Genomic DNA, 20071 nt, shown 5'->3' with positions numbered 1-20071 from the left:
AAACCGCGCGAATGCATCATCGTGCTATTTCCGCCGGTATTATCATGCGCCTCGTTGCCCCGCGTTATTCGGCATCGCGTCAGTGGAAATGTTTACGGAAACTCGTGCGACCGAGATTTCTGCGGATAACCCGTTAATTAGGCCGGAATGTAATTATCTTGTTTTTGTTACGTTACCTGAAAGGGAGTGAAACGCACACATTTCAATGATACGCCGGCATTCGAGCGATGTGAACTGCTGTCCGTAAAGAGACTCTGGCCCTGACAGGGCCGAATAAGATGTTCCAAAGGCCAAGATATGAGTCGAGATGGCGTTTAAAAATTCACATTTTACGTACAAAAATAACTATGGTTATTACACTCGTTTGGATATCTTGAAACGTACTCAATACCTTATACCTTATTATATTAGTAATGATATACTTATTACATTAGTATGTGTAACTCGTGTAACATAGACACTGAGAGAGCTAAACTTTGTACTGTTTTCGATTTTAAAGGCTGACCAACTCACAGAGGAACAAATCGCAGAGTTTAAGGAGGCGTTCTCGCTATTCGATAAAGACGGCGATGGTACTATAACCACCAAAGAATTAGGCACGGTCATGCGGTCCCTCGGTCAAAATCCCACAGAAGCCGAACTGCAGGACATGATTAATGAAGTAGACGCAGATGGTACGTATCCTTACGTAATTTTCGATCGCGTGTGAGTCGTAATGCGCATCACGAATCATTTCGCACATGAAAAAATCGATCGTTTTTGCTCTACTCCTCCATTTCCATTCGCGATTGTTTGCTTCCGCTAAGAAAAATGTTAATATTTCCGGGAGGAGTTACTTTTTCGTTCTTCCGCAAGATATTTGAAGCATCTTTTCTTCTTATTAAAAGAGGAAAATAAACAACGCTTTTTAGTAGAATCGACGTTGTATATAAATCCTGAAATTCTAGGTAACGGCACAATCGACTTCCCGGAGTTCTTGACCATGATGGCGCGCAAAATGAAGGACACGGATAGCGAGGAAGAGATTAGAGAGGCCTTCAGAGTGTTCGATAAGGATGGAAATGGTTTCATATCCGCGGCGGAACTTAGACACGTCATGACAAATCTGGGCGAGAAACTCACTGATGAGGAAGTAGATGAAATGATACGGGAGGCCGATATCGACGGCGACGGCCAAGTTAATTATGAAGGTTGTACCGCATCGCTTTTATCTATTAGCGTAAAATAAAACTCATTGTCGATAATGTCGCGTGTAGAACTTTTTTTAACTGTATGTCGTTTTACGATTCCATATTGAGAGAATGATTGCAACGTTAAATCCTATACTTACAATTAAAATATATGTGTCGAACAGCTTGGATTGTAACGTTAAAAGCGAAATAAAATTTCCAACGATACGATAACGAGTAATTTTTACATTTACATAAACGATTTCTCGTCAACATAATCTCGTTTTCCGCGAATCAATATGATTCTTAAAAAAGCAGTTTACGCGGTTACGCAGTTGGTCCACATGTATCTTCTCGTAATTTCTCTCGCTTTTGACGTCACGATAAGAGATATTTGACGAATCTGTTTACTTTTTCACCGTTATTAGCAAAACTGTCGTATTTTGCTGGCTTAGGCATAATGTAAGCTAACACACGCGTAACTAACGAGACATTTCTTTCCTTGTATTTTCCAGAATTCGTCACAATGATGACATCAAAGTGAATGCAACCTGTGTAACGGAAGAACTCGCGACTCGGAGTGGTGTTGACGTATTAAATAAATCAAGAAACAGAGAAAAAAAACATATGTAACAAAACGAGAATCAACCAGAAAGTGACAAATCTTGTATCAGGATGCGAAGATGTCTATAAAAGCGCGAAGAGTCAACGTCCGATACCGCGTTAAAATCATCATCGTTAACGATAAGTAATACAGGGCAATTAATTGTTTAATTAAAGAGTTATACCACTAAAATCATTATCTCTCAAAACACTAATATTTACGCGTGTATACATACACACATGACACTGACTCGTTACACAGATACACGTTACGAACGCAACACGCTCCAAGAGTATACACACATACCCACATACATATTCACTCGGATGTCTTATTTCCATTGGATAAAACAAATTTGGAAATGAGATAACGCGAAGACACACAATTGCGCGCGCATGTGCACTAACGATAAAGAAAAAAAAAGTGCATTTTCCACTTTCCTCTCTTTCTCGACTGCCCCCCCTCCCATTTCCCTCTCCTCTTGTCGCGTCCTTCGGCACCATCTTGCTCCCCTCGCCACCCCTCATCCTCCTTCGTTTCCCCAGAAGTTTTGTCATGAGAAAGGCATGTCGAAGAATTGTAATTTCTCTTTACAAAGGGAGAGGAAATGTGTGTGTTAAGGGACAAAGTATAAATCCGATGTAAGATAATATTAAAAGCAGCAAAAGTTTATTTGCCAATCGAGAGTAAGATTCATCTCGAGAATTCCTTCGTTCATTTTTTTAATAAACGAGATACGTGTATAGTGAATGATGACATTAGGATACGTAGCTGCTAAATAGATGATGATGTCTCTACCGTTAAAATGCATGCACATGTACAAATGTTTGTTTGTCTCTGTGAGAGAGAATTCGGCCTGGACCGATCGTTTTCCAGACAGAGAGAAAAGAGCGAGAGCGAGAGAGAGAAAGAGAGAGAGAGAGAGAGTATAAATACGATGCGCTTCGGCCTCTGGGTTATTGATGACGACTTTACATGCAAAAGCTGTGCTGGACCCCTCGATGCCTCACAAACGAATAACTTAATTTATATAAGTAACGAGCGAGAAAATTTATAAAAAAAGTGATGAAAGAGAAAGAGAGAGAGTGAGAGAGAGAGAGAGAGAGAGAGAGAGAGAGCGAGATAAGGTGGAGGAAAGAAAGAATCGGAGGAGCTTCGAGGAGCTCAGACCTAGTGCTTTCGCGCGCGTCGCGTCTTGCGGAACGGGATGTGATCTGTCGGGCGGATGACATCACGGGAACGCGAACGACGAGTCGCGGCGCGATCGTTGGAAAGCTCCAGGATCCGAAGTCTCGACATTCCTATTTGAAAAAATAAAAAAAAAATAAAGAAAAGTCTCTTCCTTACGCTTTCAACATCATCCAGCCTCTCGTGCTCGTGCACACGGGACTCACACGTACACGTATGTTTTACGAACTATACTTACGCGAGAAACTATACACACGAAAGATTATACACACAGAGCAAAAAAAAAGAGAAACACTATAATACTATATTCACAAAGTGCGTTTTGCCTCCAGTTCCATTTTAATCTCCTATTTGTAAAACTTGCCTTCCACTCTAAGGAAAGCCTTACATACATGCGCGCAAAAAAAAAAGATACAAAAATGTGGGGAAAAAAAAGAGAAACAACGTCGACACCACTTTTGTTGATAATGTAAATCTAATGGAGAAATAAAATAGGGATGGGGGATTAAAGGAAGTAAAGGCCACAGTGAGATCGGTGCATTACTTTTCTTCGCCCAGGGGTGCGTGCCAGTCTCGTAAAAACGGAGCCAACCAGATCGGAGAAACTGGTGTGATTTTTGTGCGATCCGTACAATATAATGTTACTTAAGAACTCGAGAGCAAAGAACATAAATGCCGTACAGCGTAAACATCATGCGTGTCGGTGGTTCAGTCATAATATATATGTAATATATATATATATATATATATAAAATAATTTACGAAGAAATTAAGAAAAAAAATATGAAAGAGATAATTCCTCCACAGTCCTTTATTATTTAATATTGAAGTGAACAAAATGAGAAGTACTTGTATTTCTGGTGACCTAGATCGCATTGATCATTAAACAAAAAAGGAAAAAAAAAGATAAAAAAAAGTAAAAAAGACAAAATAAATGTATATCCTCATTTTTAGGTCACAGCTACTCGATTCGTTTCCTTCATTACTAATGGACCTCTCGTTTCAGCAACCATCTCTTTTTGTGTTCGATGGCATCTAGATACTTTGCTATGAGAATATTTCATTGTGTATCTATGAACAGGATCCACTTTACATATCTCTGACTTTTCTCGCTACCCTCGAAAACTTTTTGAGAAGAATAGATATAGGTTACAAGAAAGTACGGTATTAATTGTAATTAGGAAATCTCGCTCCCCATTAAACACCCGAAAAAAAATATAGGGGGAGAGAAAAAGAGAAGCACACATTGGGTCTATTTGTAAAACTGTGGTTATTCTGTGTCCGAGGTATATTTCCACACTTACACTTTATTAAGAATGAAAAAGATTGTCAACAACACACACTCGTTTTTGTAAAAGTGGTCGTTAGTATTCGACAGGCATCTGTATCTAAATGCTTCCAAAATCCGCTTCGTTTCATCGAACACTGATACCTAGCGATTAAGTCTCTTACGTTACAAAGACTCTATTCCAGTATTTAATATAATAGTAATTTTATATCCGTATCGCAAAATCTATTTATTGAAAGAATTTTCGCGCGCCGAGGATAGAGATAGAGCGAGAGAGAGAGAGAGAGAGAGAAAGAAAGAGTGGCGCATGGAAGCTCTTGTTGTGAACGTTAACATCGAGGCAATGCCAAATCTTTACCGAATAATATTGAAGCGTTAGCTCTTCTAATATTTAATTTAGCGTCCCCTCGATCTTTGTTATTGAAATACACGTTGTTGTTCTTAAAAAAAAAAAAAAAAACATCGTTTATACCGTATTTGCGGAGGTACCAAGACACATCCTGCTTCTATCGAACGTTTGTATTTATTTCGATGTGTACATACGAACGTAAAATTGATCGACGAAGTGAGTTTTCAATTCGATTATGCTAATCGCAATTTTAAAAATGAGCAAGCTCGTTGCGCTATAAACAAGGTGAGAACGTTGTACGTTGCAAAGTGAGGAGATTCTTTTTCTATCAGATTATTTCGAATATGTAGACTCTGTGCTCGTTTTTTTTTTTTTTTTTTTACTACTTTGAACGTATTCATTCAATTTAACGCTCCTTGATTTCTCAGACTTCTAATTCGAAAATTGTTTCTAGTGTATGTAAGTATATTCTCTGCCGTATCTCAAAGGCGTTCTTCACTTCTTGTCGTACATAAATAAAGCGGCACAGTTTGTATAAAGTGTTGATATTAAGTTAATAAATTGTTCCTATATACTTATATGGGAGCAAACTGGTGTTTATCTATAATACAAGCGATTTTATCTCCCTGACAAAAATAACGACCAAGTGTATCTGATGTAAACGAAAAAAAAAAAAAAAAAATGCGGGATATCTCTTACACATGATTACGGACAAACCTTACAACTGCGCCATTCTGTGCAATTATGCGCCGAGAGATAAATGCGTGTTATTTTCGTCTGATTACGCTCCAGCAATTAATGGTCGAACTTACCAAGATATGAAGTTGTCTTACTGAGAAATAAGAAAGGGCAGCAATTTTCTTTTTCTTTTTGTTTGAAAAATACTATATTTTTCGTACATGTCTTTTTTTAAACTCGTGTAACATAATAACAAAATTCGATGATTACGCAGATATGTTTTGCTAGTTGCGAACAACGCGTGCTCTCACGATACACACTCTTTTGGTGTAACTTTGAAACGTAGGCACACCTCCTTCAACAAATTTTTCAGTATCCTCACCTGGTGTTCGGAGCTCTGAAAACGCACATCGTTTAGTCAGTTCGACGTATCGTTGCATTATATACTTTTTATTTAGCGATCACAAAGCGAAACAACACTCACCCCGTCGAGAGTAATCGTCGGTATGAAAGACACCCGCGGCACGAGAGAATTCGTCATCTCTCCGTACTTGGCCAAGAGTTCCTTTCCCCTTGCGGTGCTCGTACACTTCTTCATAGACTCCAGGTCCACGGATATACGCCCGGCGCACGTATTCATTATTCCAACCGGGTCAATGTTATTCTCGATCATGCAAGCCACAAATTGCAGTCGCACCGATGGGTCCTCAATGACGTCGATGGAGCAAGCGTGCACGATGTTCGCCTGGCATTCGATCGGTCCGTGCTGGCACATGAACTGGTACCCATCGTTTGTCTTCACCGTCTATATCGGAAATCGAATAATGTAACTTTAGAGGAAGCTTTGCCGTTCCATTTGATCCACCGATCTAATTGTTTCGATTGACTGCAGGTTCTCCCTCGCGATATATTTAGTCATATTATTTGACAATATAATACGAAAGATTGATAACAGCGATGCAAGTTGATCGCAACGAATTTTCTTACCTTTGCCTTACCGTACGGTACCAGTTCGATTTGCACGTTCGCCGGGAGTTTTCGATACGTCGGGACCAATTGTTTTAAAACGAAGCTACGCGAGTCCGGGCATAACGCTTCGTAATACACAGCCACGTGCACTTTCTGAGAAGCCGGGTCATCCTTTTCGCTCAACGGCGTCGCCGCTTGGTTCACCTGAAGTTCTGCATAAAATAAAATAAAAATATTAAGAAACACCTAGTCCGTGCCTATCTCGTTAACTTTCGGTTTGAAAATATAAATGAGATGTACACATAAATCATTCGATACTTTCAAGATTCTTTAACTTTAATAATCGATTTTTACCGTTATTAAATAAACAATCATTATTTCGGTCAGGTAGGATTATTTTCTGCAAGAAATATCAAATTTTTCTTATAATTTCAAAAGACATTTGTGAAAGCACGATTAGAAAATTAGCAATATTAAAAAATGTTTGTGTTCATCTCGTTAATTTTGGTTTGAAAATATGAGTGAGACGTGTATATAAATTACGAATACTTTCAAATTTCTTCAATTTTTAATGACCGATTTTCACCATTATGGATAAGCAATCGTTATTTCGGTTCAGTAGGATTAGGTTTCGCAAGAAACCGTGATTTCTTCTCGTAATTTCGAGTTCTACGTAAAATTTCAATATTCGACAAACATCTGCGATAGCGCGATTAGAAAATTAGCGATAGGAAATGTTTAAAAATATGAATGAGACGGTGTGTATAAATTATAGTATTTTCAATATTCTTTAATTTTTAGTACTTTTTAATAGTTGATTTTTACAACTACTGAACAAACAATTGTTACCTCGAGTATTTTAGGATTATTTTCCACGAGAGATCATAAATTCTTTTTATAATTTCGAATTCCGCATAAAAAAATTTCAGTATTCGAAAGATTTGCAATAGTGCGATTAATTAAGAAAATTGGCGATATTAGAAAATGTTTGTGTTTATATTGATTCGAAAATATGAATGAGACGCGTATATAAATTATAATTTCAAGATTCTTCAGTTTTTAATAACTGATTTTATCATTTATTTATCATTATACCGAGACAAAGGTAATCGCTATCTCGAGCTCGATCGTTGTATCGTCGTTGCGTTATCTCGCGATCATCCTCATCGTGGATCATTTGTCGCGTAAAACGGAAACCGCGCGACAGTACTTTTTACATAATCTTCTATACGGAAAACCGTCAATCCGTGAATCATGGCTTATCTTGCGGGGAGGAGGACATTGACAAATGGCAGCTTGGTTTCTTTTTTGTCGATTTGACGCGAGCTTAGTGTCATTATCGCGTAAAATATCCAGCTAATGATTCTTCCAGCGCGCATTATGTTTCCATTACATCGATCTTTCCTCCATACGATTCACGGGCGTGCAATTAATTCGAATCGCGTACTTTGCATCCGTCGAATTATGACGTAATTCGCTGGAGATACCAGTCGTAAGGAATCCTTGTTGAATAAAAAAAAAAATATACATATATATTGCGATTTAACAAACGTTGCATTCGAATCGCGTGCGATACGCTTCGACGCTCGACAAATCGAGGATCGCACGTTATTCACACGTCGATCGGACTTCACGAGGTATCAGATAACGATGCGGTCGGCAAATGGCAAAATTGCGCAACGAGCATAATCGTCAGAAATATCAATTTGTGGCCTTCTCTCAAAGTAAGCCGTTATCGTGCCTTTAATATAAAAAAAAAAGAAAGGAAAAGAAAAATGCCACCTCCGATACGGATCGCCGCATTCGCCGCAAGGAACGATCGATTCCTCGATCGTTTTCCGAAAGCGGCGATTCGCGCGGGCCGATTAACGGCCCCTCGGGCGACGGGCGCTCGGGGAGTAGCCGTCGACAGCTACCGGGATTGACGCACGTCGCTAGCCGCTCCTCGCATAAGGTACCTCACCGTCGGAAAAGGAAAAAAAATCAATCACGCGAAACGGGCGGGCGCGGGCGAATAGAACGGGCCGCCTCTCCGGCGAGGCGACAGGCTCGCAGGGCCGCCGACAGGTGCAGCGCGAAACGAAAGGGTGAGAGAAAGAGCGCGCGCCGCTCTTTTATACCTGGCGTGGCGGGGCCGTCCTGCAGGAACGCGAGCCAGATCTTCGAGGTCTGCCAGAGGAGCAGGCCGAGGAGCAGCAGGAACACGAGGCGCCATCGGAAGCCTAACCCCATCGTCCCGGCTGTTGTCGCGGCGAGAGACGCGCACGACTCTCTCCGCTTTCCGCGCGGCGCGGCCGGCGCGACGGCGGTGACGACGACGACGGCGACGGCGGCCTCGTTAGCGCGGCCGGCTGACGCAACGCTGACGTTCTCCTGGTTCTCCAGTGTCGAGCGGGCCGGCGGCGACAGCCGACATAGCGATAGCGGCGCGACGCGCGACGCTCGTCCGATCGATCTCGAGTCTCACAGGTCACAGGACTGTCAAGTCCTCGAATTATACTCTCTGTCGCTCTCGCTCTCTTGCCTTTCGCCAGTCTCGCCGCGATTCGAGACAGTTTCGACACGCGGTATACCGACGAGATCGAACGGGATTTACAGCTGCCGCGTGTCGAATCGCGCGATTTGCGAATGTTTTCTTTCCCTTTTTTAATTCTCTAGCTCTCTCTTATGTTCTCGTCTTCTCGTCCTTTCTCGCGGCATTATCGCACGCGGCGATGCAGCATGATGCAGCATGCAGCTCGTGACGTTGCGACGTTGCGTAAAGCTCCTATCAAAGCGTGTATTGTGGACTGTAAAGTTGGAGAGAGAATTTCGACCAATCGGATAACTTTCATCTTAGTCCGCTTTAGCTCGGTTGATCAAATTTCAATTTCCAATTCGCAAATTCCTTGAAAAAAATCAAAATGGTTTAATACAAATTTGAATTTTCCTTTCTCCAGCTATACGCTTCTCGTGCTTTTCTTCTAATTTCCTCGATCTTGATTCTTCTCGCACACATTGTATATATTTATTTTTTTATTTCATTCCGAGTGTTTTTTCTACATAAGTAAAAGTATAGTGCACTATACGAAGCTAAAAAGGACGTCGCAGACGGAAAAATTGCGATATCCTTTTTTTGAAATTTTGAAATGCACCGATGCGTAAAAGCGCGAGCCCCTGTGGACCTGCGCAATGATCGATTCTGACGGTCGCGGAATATCCCGTGAGTTTGATTAATTCTAGCTAATGTCATTAATATATATAAAATTGATATACATTGAGCTTCTGTGCTTAATAACAATTTTAGCAGTAATAATAAAATATATGGGCAATTTTGTAATTTCCTCAATTTTTAAGTGCAAATTGTAATGAGGAATGACAAGTATAGATAAGATTCCACTTTACTATTTATTATATTTCATAGTATTAAATAAATAGCAAAGTAGAAAAGATTCAGTAGTGTCAAGTTACTGTTGTATTACATGTAAATATACTTCTAAGCAAATAAAGCGGCGCGCTATAAATAACACCGACAATGGTGATAGACTTGAATTTTACTGATTATTATAAAATTTACTTGTTTCTTTATGATCGCTATATAGTGGAAATATATCAATTAAAGTGAGAATCAGGATATTATTTCTTTTATCTTATTATTTCAATATCTTATATTTGCGAAATTTATTGGCGCGTTTTGATCATCAGTACCTACCAGATACCAAGGACGATAAACTAACGAAAAACTAACTTTTACATTTACGCGCGATTCCTTAAATTACTTTTCCTCTTGAAATATTTACATATTAATAAAGTTTTCCTCAGGAGATCAACATGATGATTATAAATAAACAATATGAAAGCTTATAACGTTTCCTTGCGAATATTATAATCTTGAATGTATTTGCGTTTCTTGTCACGCTGATCTTACATATTGATGTAGGGGATCACAAAAAATAGAAAAAGGACTACCAAATCCCTAACTTCACGTAAATCTAACTAAGAAATTTATCTGTGACTCCCTCTGATTTTTAAGGCTGAGTTGTCAACTCCAACCCGGTCCGCACCAGGCCTTATGAGACCACTCATTCTCCTTTCTTTTAGATCCCTAGGCTCAAGAAATATAAAGCCCCAGGATCTGATCTTTTGCAAGAATTGCAAGACATATGTGAGGTGACAGTCAAGACTCGAACGTGAGACCTGTCGACTACCAGTCGGCCGCTTTCACAATGAATCACGCGTCGCCCCAGGGGATCATTGAATTAAAATGTCTATTGTTATTCGGATATTACAGGAATCTGGCAAAAACACAGGATGTAAACATATCGCTTCGGAGACGATCAACAACTGTCGCCAGCGTCTCATACCTAAAACATATTTGAGCGAAATGCAACAAAATTGATGATTATTAATTGCGATTGTTATACGCAACGCTTTGAGAAATAACGCTTGAGTGATTAATATTGAATCATAATTAAGAGTTTAATGAGAGAACTTTTTACTGATTTACATTACTAATATAATTCTAAAAGGAGTCTTAATAAAAGACATAAACTGTCTTTATAACTTATAATTGGAGGGGTGAAAACCACATTGGTGTAAGTCAAATATTTAAAAAATTTTGACTTACACCAATGTGGTTTTTACCTCTCCAATTAATCTCAATGACGATTAATAATTAATTGGGTTATTTTTATCAATTAACAAGGCATTTAAAATTCAGTAAAATAACTTTATTAATCAATTAAAAATAGATCGTTAAGTTAATATAGATATTACTAATTGTCACTGATTTACTTGCAAAATCTTGTTGTTACTATTCACAAGACGCACGGCCAAACTTGCCCGGCGATAAATTTTTGATGGCCACTTTTGATGATTTTTGCCTCACCGAGAAGATCATTTTGCTTGAATTTAGTTTTCTATGTTTTCCAGTTCTGCGAGAAATGTTCTGCACTTATTCTTGAGTACTTTAACGGCTTCCGCGAATAGCACGGCCGGCGGTAATGTTCCCACAGATTCTATGGTGACTAGAAATCAAGAATACACACAAATCAGTTTATATATGTAAATTTTTCAGCTGTCATAAGCAATAACTTCAACATTTAGTGAAACGTTTGTGACTTAATGACTATAACTTAAATTTTAATTGATTCTTCCTTTTTCAACGATTTTTAGATATCTAGATTATTCGTACTTACAGATAAAATGATCCTTTATCCGACTCAGTTCCACGCAATTTTTTAGTTGATCATAACGATAGACGTTTCTGGTACAGCTGTCGTAGCGAGCGTTTTTGACACGCGCCTCGCGGTATTTCTGACCCGAGTTCGTCTCTTGTTCTACCACTTCTATTACGCCGGGGCTGAAACAGCTCTGCAGAAGATCCGCGTCCTTATCTCTCACAGGGCTGGTCAGCTGAATGGCCGGCAAAAGGCGATATGATGCAGTGGCTAAACAATTTTTTTTTATTAGGCAACACTGACATAAATAAGACAATTTATTTTAAACAATTTGAGTTGTAAAAAAATGTTTTATTCACAGAACTCTTACGTACCCACAGGAGAAAATTTAGCGTGATCTTGGCCGATGCCTTTGACTGCGTGCATAAACACGTGGATTTCATGACCGGGACGCATTTTACATATTAATATGTCGTTTTCTAGGACACCAAATTGTTCCGCTCCACGTGGAAACATATCTGCTTGCCGACCTATCGGCACCCATTTAATATCCTTACTGCAAACTGTAAAAAGAATGTTGCACGTTACTTTATGTATATCATATTAATATTATGTTTAGAAACTAGCATAATAATAAATAAATCTGTAAAAGCCCATCTCGACCTCATCCCATTTGTGTCTCGGTTTTATAAGAAAATAGCGAGTTAAAAGTTATGAGTAAAGGAGATAAATGATGAGCAATCGAGAATCTATATTTATCATTTACATATTCCATTATGATTGAGAAACGAAATAAACGAAGCTAAAATTATTGTAATCTAATTTGCAATCAGAAATTCAATATAATAAGAAGAAAGAGATGTCTAGTCAAGTACCTTTGCTATTCCTGTACATATCCTCTGGAAGACGAGAGTTCTTTGGCGCTTGTGGATTCACACTACACGTGACCTTCAACTCATATCTTAGAGTATCTTGATCACTAACCTCATCATCCGCTCTCCCGTTGTTCGAAGGATACTCAAATAATCTAGGGTCTGCACGAAGAGGTATAAGGCCCAATCTTGAAGGCAAAATACATGTTAATTTGTTGTACAATTTGTTGCATAATGTTCATAAAGTAAGAACATTCAATGTAAAAATGGAAAAAACTCATTAATGTTTCTCTCACCTATGTGCAAGTACTTCGTCTTGGAGCAAGCTAGTATTATTTATGATGTACACCTGCTCAACAGCCATACTTGGCACTTCACTTAGAAGTATCCTACGAAATGCATTAGCTAGCGAAGTATGGCAGCCAATTAAATCGAATTCTATTTCTTTGTCCTCTTCGCGTACTATATTTATCTTTAACTTCTACAATAAGAAACACATGTTTACTTATATATATCGATACATGTATTGACACACGATATATTGTTTTCTTCATGATGTGTTACCTTTATAAATTTCTCAAGTGCCGTTGACTTGTCTGATGTGTTATACGCATATTCTTCAAACTGTTGAAACAAATTTGTTATATATACACATTGTATAAAGTAAAATGTATTAAGTGATTCCCAACAAACTTACACATTCATGCTCCCTCATAATCCATCGTGGATCCCTTTTCTTCTCCATTATTTAATTATACTTGGACACCTGAGGTTTGTAATATTACTGTTTCTTCTTTTCAGTAATAAGTAACACCTCTAGTAACACTCCTAAGCAACAGCTCTACTACTGATTTTTTAATACTTAACAATTTTCTTGACCTGCAATTGCTGTCTTTTGAATCCTTACTTTTGGCATGCTCCAACAAACTCCAACTGTAAAAAGATTCTTTTATTGGAATTGTTCAACAAAATATTTCTAAAAAATCCAGCAACAATTGAAGACAATGAAAATATTAATAAAATAATAAATATGTAGGGTAGCTTTGACCAAACTCAGACCAACTTAATCAACGATTAAGTTGTCAAGTAACTTATCAATTTGGATAGTTATTTAATGATTTGAGGGAAGGAATAATTAGATTGCCGACGACGAATTACAGCCGGTTGTTGTAAATAATTTTGTTGATTGAATTTATCGCTAATTGAATAATCGGAGTTTAGTCGATTGAAAATCACTTTTAGGCTCTGAGGGAGTAAAGCCGGTTCTACAATATAAATGTGTTATTTCTGATTGCCAGTTACTGTCGCTAAAAAAAGTTAAAAGTTCGCCAACTCTCTTTTGACAAGCGCAACGTGGAAATAACACTTCAACCAGCAGTTGCCATATATCGTTTGCAACGTATTGTAGAACCGGCTTGACACAGAAGAAGAGCATTATCAGGATTCACGTGTACCGGATTGATAGACCCCAAGACCTAACCGGTGAATGAAGTTACCCAAAAGAAAAACCGCAACTTGATTGTGGTTAGTGTGGTTACCGCATAACCATGTCTGTGTCATCACGTCTGTCAAGCTTTACGGACAACGGGACGATACATCGCTGAAGTAAAATGCCGTCTTACCCGAAAAATGTTTCAAGTATTGTCGAATCTTGAAATGAGAATGACCACGTGCTCGCTCAAGCCTTCGTTTTTATGCCAGCCAGAACCGGAGCGCTTCTTGGCGCTTTAAAGCAGTATGCAGTATTGCTGGATTACGTCGCTCGATGTCGCTCTTCCTCGCTTTAAGGCAGGTTTTCATTATCGAGTTAATTTTTATTCGCATTTAAAAAAATACGCGACAGATCGAAAGAATTAAATATCGGAATGCAATTCGAATAAAATGGAAAATAGTAATAGTATAAAATTTCACAACTAAATCGCAAAGCAACATGAAACGTGGCTATATTTTGGATATTCAAAACAGAAAAAGAGAAAGTGCGCGTGAGTGCAGCTGTGCACAGAGGTGCAGAAAGTTAAACGAGAAAGTGCAAGCAAACAGAAGTGACAGCCAAGTGACAGGACTGTTGTTGCGCGCTTCAGAATGTAAATAAGAACGTAATTATGTAATTATATAGTGATAACGCGCGATTTGAGTTTTACGCGACTGTGTCGAGAGACTCGCGATTATGGTCGATTTGGACGAATATAGAGAGAGTGTACGACAGATCAGGCAATACGCGGCCGCTCATAATGTCTCGGAGGCGCAAACGTCGGAAATATTTCGAGCTTGTTTCCGACAATTGGAGGCCAAGTACTCGAGAAGATCGAATAAATCACGGAGGACTCTACGAATTATTTTGCCACTCATCCTTACCTCCGTCGTATTGTTATTTTTATGCCGAAGTTGGTTAAACGTTTTATTTATAAGAATCTCACAAAATTCCATTTACCCCGTTTTATACGTTTTGCGCAAAGCGGCTGTACCGATTGTCAGCCTATATCCGTCGTTATCTGGTTTGTAGTTCACAAATAATTAATATGTCACATTTTATAATAACATGAAAAATAATAGTATATAAGAATTAATATAATATTGGAGTATCTTGTTGCGATATATACTTAGTAATATTTATCACTTCAGAATTGTACGACGAATGGTGCTTGATAGAGAATCCGTATTTCTACGTCAACGATATGGACTGCTGGCCTTGCACCATGGTCCATTCCGTACCAGATTTGACCGGCCACAATATCAGCAGATCCTTCAACGTCGGTATACCATACACTAGAGCGGAGAATAACACGAAGGTGAAGATGAAAGATCTAGTCAATTTATATTGGAATAACCGAGACGTCTTTGACGAAGACGCTAAGAGAATCTCTTCTAACAATGAAACTTTCAAGTTGGTTTCCCCATACATCAATACGATCTACAGAATTTTAAATTGTCCAACATATCTGATTAAATTTGTGCACGTTTTATTACTTGTACAGAATTATCCGTGATGTTATGGGCAAAAGATTGGACACGTTCCGTACCGCTTCCCTTGGCACTCACGTATCTTGGAGAGTAAACCGTATGAGGCCCAGCAGAATACTCCGAAAGTTATTTCCAAAGCCAGCGGAGACCCCGAATTGGTGGAGTCAAGGCACAGAAAAATATTTTTTTATCGACGAATCGAGATCACCGCCTTACTCGTTGGTACGTGTGAAGCATTCTCATTTTGTTGTGTCTCGGCGATGACGGCCAATTTGTAAATTTTCAGCCCAATCCCGAGTGCAGCAATATCGTAATACGGTGCGCGGCTGGTGCGAGACTGATGAAAATGATACCGAGTTCGGAGTGTGCTCAACATTGTAGATCTTCGACCATTTTATTGTCCGCTGGACATACATGTGAGTATTAGAAACTTTACAGAATGATCCGTACTCATTTCTTTATATATTCTTTATATATTTTATTTATATTTTATTTTTTTCTTTTATGTTCTTAAGTATGGTACAATTGGTGGTATTGGAGACCCGTGAGTCTACCAGTGTACAATGCTACTGATCTTTCTATTGGTTATTTAACTTCGTTTTGTTGATATCACCAATAGCAAGAACACGTGGATATGTGCCAAAACGATGCAGCCAATAACGATGAAGCATATTTAGTAAAATTTATATGTTAAGTTTATCTTGGATATTCCTTTTTTATTTATTTTAATTTCAATCCTTGATATATATTCGCGCATATAAGATTTTTTGCGGATTTAGATTTCGAGTAAAATATTATTTCTGGTATAATACAATGCACATGAAATAAAAAAGAAAATTCAGCAGCCTATCAACGTAGAATATTTCCTGAGATCATCTCCTGACATATATTATCTAAAAAATATAGGCTTATTTGTGACACTCATAATAAAATAAGCCGGTTTTCGCCTATATTTGGTTTTCATTTTTAAACGATGTTTTCACGTAATCTAAGACACACTTGTAGAAATAAATTACAAACAATAATAAATAAGTTATGCGGAAGTTGTGCTCGCAGGAATTTGTCATGCTATCTCGTATGCATGTGTCCAATATAAATAAATGCATACACCGTGTGAGAAAGCGGACCCTAATCCCAACATTATTTGCATTTGATATAATTTTTTTTTTTCAATTTTCTAAGAAATTATTCTATAGAATATTCCACTCCACGAACACGATCGGAAAGCTTTCCTAATGTAATATCAAAATGTCACGTTGAGGGTATCGTCGATAGAACGTTTCGACGTTTATTCGAACTTCTTCTTGAGCTTCTGCTTGTACAGCACAGGTAGTAGAGAGAACAACGCGAACACGCACAGTATGATTACACTGTTCCACGACCACGCGTCTCTCGACGACGTGAGATTGTGCAACGTTTGGCCGGCCTGTATGGCGACGAAGGAGGGCGGCGCGACGCCGAAGAAGGTGCCGACGGTGAACGGCATCATCGGCACACCGATCACTGGACTGGCCAGATTGATGAACCAGTTGGGCAGTAACGGCGTCATCCGCAGGAACAGCATATAGTTTAGCAGATTGTCATGATGCTTGGTCACGATGATGGTCCATGCTCTTGCCTTTTCCGGAAAGTATCGGTACAGCAACCGTCTGCCCAGCAGCGAGGACAGCAAGTAGCACAGGGTGGCGCCGATCGCGCTGCATGTGCAGACGAGCAGTAGGGCAATCGGAAAGCGGAACAGAAATCCGGACAGGATTGAGAGAAAGATCGAGCCGGGAATGGCGAATGTTTGCAAGCTATTGAGATGTGATGTAAGGAACACACCGTCTACCTCAGTGCGGGAGATTGAAAAACAAAATTACACGATTTAGAGTATTCAAGGATACAAAATGTAAGTGATGAACAATCCCGCCATTACTTGGAAGTAATATAAGTCCTTATATCGTTCCAACAGTTTCCCCAGATTCTTGGCATCTTCTATGTGAAGCGGCAGCTTCATATATTGCCTTTCGTCTCTATGAAAGAAACACACACAAGGGATTTATATTTATGTCCCATAGAAAACGTATGAAAGCGCGAATGCAAAGATATATGGATAAACGGCTTGTTCTTACTTTTTTAGTTCTGGAAAACTCGTATATACATAAAATAACGCGGTCAATGAGGCTATAAAGATGAGGCCAACAGTTATTACTGCTCTTCTTGTCGAAACTTCATTGTTGGCTGCTCTGGGCACTCCTGCAAAGTATACAAGAAGAATTTTACATATCTATTTAATATATAAATATACTTAATTCTATTTAATATAAAATTGAATATATACTTAATATATAAACTTTAATATTTTAATTTATTAAAATTTTCGTGAACAAAGAAGTTTTCAAAAGAAAAGAATACAGACACCCATATTTCAATTTCGAAAGCGAAAGAAAAATTAAAATACACTGGATTAAATATTGGAGTTATTCAAAGAGTACATAAAACTCGTAATAAGTCAGTAAATATAATAAATTGTGCAGATACACGTGGATCTACCGAGTTTTCCATTCGAACCATCATCGAGTTACTTACGCGCTTTTACACGTGTCACTTCGCGCCGCGCCATTTCTGATAACGCACGCACGTTACACACTCGCAGACCAACTTCCCGACACATTTCTCATTTCCCCCCTGCAAAAAACAATCGCGTGATCCTGTCTCACCTGATTTCACGTTAGCCTTCGAGCTCATCGTTCGCCTTTCTCCGGACATCGCGAGCTCGATTTCCAATCCGCGCGTCTTCTCCGACAGTCTAATCTTATCTCAGTGCATATCAATTGATATCAATCATGTGGACACACAATTGGCATGCAATACTCGCGTCAGAGCGGCTGCACTGTGCAAAACGCCTCCGTCGCCTCCGATAACAGCCTCCGAAACCGAAAATCAGCTGACAGCCTCGTGTTGTCTTGGCATTGGGCACGTTTGGCCATAGACTTACACCGATAGAGAGAGAGACTCGTGCGCTTTCGTTGGAGGTGTGAAGATAATAAGAGAGGACAATAATTGCATAGGTGATGAGAAGAGAAGGAAAGAAACGTGGACACGCATGGACGTAGGAACGAGTTATGTGGATTGAAACGAGGTGAAAATTACAAAAGTGAGAAATTTTACTACCGTACCTACGATTTCATTTGTCAAAATGTAAGTCTATTCACTTTCGTAATTTTACAAACAGATATATATATTACGGTCCTGACTAGAAAAAGATAGATATTCGCTGCAATCGCCTGCTATCCTTCTCGCGCATTGAGACACACTTTGGACTTGCGTCGTGCAATCTGTAGATATACTATATACTACTATAGTATAGGTTATATAGGTATAGGTATACTATAGATCGATGACCTGGACCGAGAGCACATTTCCGCGGGGCTGTAGCTTGAGAGGAAAGGAGAATCTTGATCGATCAAGGTGACGATTAATTACACGCGAGAGGAGAGGAGAATAAAAATATATTGTAAAAGATATGAACCATGATATTAATTTCACGGTCTCGTTCCCATTATAATAAGTGATTCTTATTTTTTCGACTTTGAATTCTTCTGTTTTTGCAGCCTTTTTGCATAACAATCGTCACTCGCAATTCGATTGTGGAAACTTCTTATTTGTTTTACGTTTTCCTTTAGAATTTGGCCTCCGTGCTGTAAGTTTGTAATTCTGTAAAAATATTTTTTCAGAATATTATTTAATTAATAGTTTGTGCTTACGATTATTTTAGTAAGAGATTTTTTAATAAAGAAATTCAAGTTACCCCTCCCCCAAATAAATTAAATGACACTAATCATTTTTTAATATAAAATCATTGGTTTTAATAGCACGTTTTTGTAGACAAAAGATATTTTGTGCTCCGCACTTTTTCTGCAGTTTTATAAACGACAATAAGCGCATATCTTATTTCTTACATAATTTAAGATAGGTATTACTCTATTTTTAATTTTTTTGAAGTTCAGAATAAATTGTATCACTTTTCAAACATTCCATACAAATATCACACTTTAACGTTTCTTTAAATTTTACTATAGCACCAGCAATCTACACGTACATTTTCCTGCATTTCAACAAACTGTTAATATAATGTGAAATATGAATTTTAAACTGCTTATTGTGACTAGCCTATAAATACTGTACAACGTAACTAGTTTCTTCAAATCTTGATACATTGTACTCGATTAACAATAGCAATCAGCAATTAATTGTAACACAGCTAAATATAACGTTACCACAGTTCCTTACCTTTATCAAATCCAAAGCATCACGAGAAAAAAGTCCACGTTTTTTAAGATCATCCATCATTTCTTGTAAATTTCCTACTTTTGTATTTAAATATCTCACTTTGTCATCAAGCTGTTTCATTTTACTCTTGGTTTTCGTTAAATATTCTTGAAAGATGTACCAAGTATCATTTGAAGTAAAATCCTCTCGGCGTATGTCTCCGACATATCTCGGAGTGAGCAAACGCTTTTTGTTACTTTCAGGCTGACCTATTTTCCTGAAAATAAAATAAAATTACAATAAAATTAAAACCATTTTATTTGTCCATATAAATTATTTACAGTATTTTTTTAAAATGTGTAAAAGGTACAATTACATAAAAACCAACCTCTTTAGCTGTTCATCTCTTGCAATCTCATCATCTATTACAGTTTTCTCGCTATTTATGGATTCACGTTCTACATCTGATGTCACGCTTGTACATAGTTCGGTGTCATTTCTAAAATAATATACAAATATATATATATGTGAAATAGATAAAACAATTATTACATAAAAACCAACCTCATTTGATATTCAT

The 20071-nt window shown here is 38.3% G+C and overlaps 6 protein-coding genes across 8 annotated transcripts in view; 2 read left to right on the top strand and 4 right to left on the bottom strand.

Moving 5' to 3' along the window:
• Positions 1-457: 457 nt before the first annotated feature.
• LOC112454146 (calmodulin) lies at positions 458-5200 on the top strand (the record flags this gene model as incomplete). The annotated part of the gene is made up of 3 exons (XM_025015379.1): positions 458-674; positions 948-1190; positions 1685-5200. Coding segments are annotated over 3 exons (489 nt in total), but the record flags the coding sequence as incomplete, so codon positions are not given.
• Positions 5201-5286: 86 nt separating this feature from the next.
• On the bottom strand, positions 5287-8546 carry LOC112454151 (gamma-interferon-inducible lysosomal thiol reductase-like). Its single transcript, XM_025015387.1, has 4 exons — positions 8366-8546; positions 6264-6457; positions 5761-6081; positions 5287-5673 (listed from the first exon to the last, which is right to left on the bottom strand). The coding sequence occupies exons 1-4, from the start codon at positions 8475-8477 to the stop codon at positions 5584-5586; spliced, it is 717 nt and encodes a 238-aa protein (XP_024871155.1). The 5' UTR covers positions 8478-8546; the 3' UTR covers positions 5287-5583.
• An 816-nt stretch (positions 8547-9362) lies between these two features.
• LOC112454150 (DNA-directed RNA polymerases I and III subunit RPAC1) lies at positions 9363-14022 on the bottom strand. Of its 3 annotated transcripts, none has more exons than XR_003040696.1 (9): positions 13899-14022; positions 12974-13209; positions 12841-12900; positions 12573-12757; positions 12280-12464; positions 11779-11967; positions 11423-11674; positions 11019-11251; positions 9363-10588 (listed from the first exon to the last, which is right to left on the bottom strand). XR_003040696.1 is itself a non-coding variant. In XM_025015386.1 (9 exons), the coding sequence occupies exons 2-8, from the start codon at positions 13019-13021 to the stop codon at positions 11136-11138; spliced, it is 1035 nt and encodes a 344-aa protein (XP_024871154.1). In that variant the 5' UTR covers positions 13022-13209; positions 13899-14022; the 3' UTR covers positions 9363-10588; positions 11113-11135. The 3 variants fall into 3 exon arrangements, 2 of the variants coding, with proteins under 2 accessions (XP_024871154.1, XP_024871153.1); XM_025015386.1 differs by having other exon boundaries at positions 11113-11251; XM_025015385.1 differs by lacking the exon at positions 9363-10588 and having other exon boundaries at positions 10940-11251.
• A 262-nt stretch (positions 14023-14284) lies between these two features.
• On the top strand, positions 14285-15869 carry LOC112454147. The gene is made up of 5 exons (XM_025015380.1): positions 14285-14771; positions 14899-15160; positions 15252-15459; positions 15524-15653; positions 15753-15869. Exons 1-5 carry the CDS (start codon positions 14444-14446, stop codon positions 15842-15844), a joined length of 1020 nt encoding a protein of 339 aa, XP_024871148.1. The 5' UTR covers positions 14285-14443; the 3' UTR covers positions 15845-15869.
• Positions 15870-16183: 314 nt separating this feature from the next.
• LOC112454149 (transmembrane protein 41 homolog) lies at positions 16184-18362 on the bottom strand. The gene is made up of 4 exons (XM_025015384.1): positions 17940-18362; positions 17352-17475; positions 17124-17252; positions 16184-17033 (listed from the first exon to the last, which is right to left on the bottom strand). Exons 1-4 carry the CDS (start codon positions 17986-17988, stop codon positions 16526-16528), a joined length of 810 nt encoding a protein of 269 aa, XP_024871152.1. The 5' UTR covers positions 17989-18362; the 3' UTR covers positions 16184-16525.
• Positions 18363-18714: 352 nt separating this feature from the next.
• The window catches only part of LOC112454152, a 2869-nt gene continuing 1512 nt past the window's right edge, over positions 18715-20071 (bottom strand). The window contains exons 7-9 of the mRNA XM_025015388.1: positions 19880-19990; positions 19513-19768; positions 18715-18936 (exon numbers count right to left, since the gene is read on the bottom strand). Coding sequence (XP_024871156.1) covers positions 18853-18936; positions 19513-19768; positions 19880-19990 — 451 coding nt within the window. The 3' untranslated portion in view covers positions 18715-18852. The remainder of the gene's footprint in view (positions 18937-19512; positions 19769-19879; positions 19991-20071) is intronic.

Source organism: Temnothorax curvispinosus, unplaced genomic scaffold (genome assembly GCF_003070985.1).
Source record: "Temnothorax curvispinosus isolate PA1 unplaced genomic scaffold, ASM307098v1 QBEX01004810.1, whole genome shotgun sequence".
In the NCBI taxonomy this organism is placed as follows: Eukaryota; Metazoa; Arthropoda; class Insecta; order Hymenoptera; family Formicidae; genus Temnothorax; species Temnothorax curvispinosus.
The sequence above is the reverse complement of the archived record's forward strand: the minus strand, read 5'-3'. Positions and strand labels throughout refer to the sequence as shown.

Coding starts and splice junctions, on each gene's coding strand:
- LOC112454151 (XM_025015387.1), bottom strand. CDS start 8,477: ATGGGGTTAGGCTTCCGATGGCGCCTCGTGTTCCTGCTGCTCCTCGGC. Junction 6,458..8,365: donor GGACGGCCCCGCCACGCCAG/GTATAAAAGAGC, acceptor TATTTTATGCAG/AACTTCAGGTGAACCAAGCG. Junction 5,674..5,760: donor CGACGATTACTCTCGACGGG/GTGAGTGTTGTT, acceptor GTGCGTTTTCAG/AGCTCCGAACACCAGGTGAG.
- LOC112454149 (XM_025015384.1), bottom strand. CDS start 17,988: ATGTCCGGAGAAAGGCGAACGATGAGCTCGAAGGCTAACGTGAAATCA. Junction 17,476..17,939: donor GAAGGCTAACGTGAAATCAG/GTGAGACAGGAT, acceptor TATACTTTGCAG/GAGTGCCCAGAGCAGCCAAC. Junction 17,034..17,123: donor TTGTTCATCACTTACATTTT/GTATCCTTGAAT, acceptor ACATCTCAATAG/CTTGCAAACATTCGCCATTC.
- LOC112454147 (XM_025015380.1), top strand. CDS start 14,444: ATGGTCGATTTGGACGAATATAGAGAGAGTGTACGACAGATCAGGCAA. Junction 14,772..14,898: donor CCTATATCCGTCGTTATCTG/GTTTGTAGTTCA, acceptor TTATCACTTCAG/AATTGTACGACGAATGGTGC. Junction 15,654..15,752: donor ATTGTCCGCTGGACATACAT/GTGAGTATTAGA, acceptor TATGTTCTTAAG/TATGGTACAATTGGTGGTAT.
- LOC112454150 (XM_025015386.1), bottom strand. CDS start 13,021: ATGGAGAAGAAAAGGGATCCACGATGGATTATGAGGGAGCATGAATGT. Junction 12,465..12,572: donor GACGAAGTACTTGCACATAG/GTGAGAGAAACA, acceptor TTTGCCTTCAAG/ATTGGGCCTTATACCTCTTC. Junction 11,252..11,422: donor GATAAAGGATCATTTTATCT/GTAAGTACGAAT, acceptor CTTGATTTCTAG/TCACCATAGAATCTGTGGGA.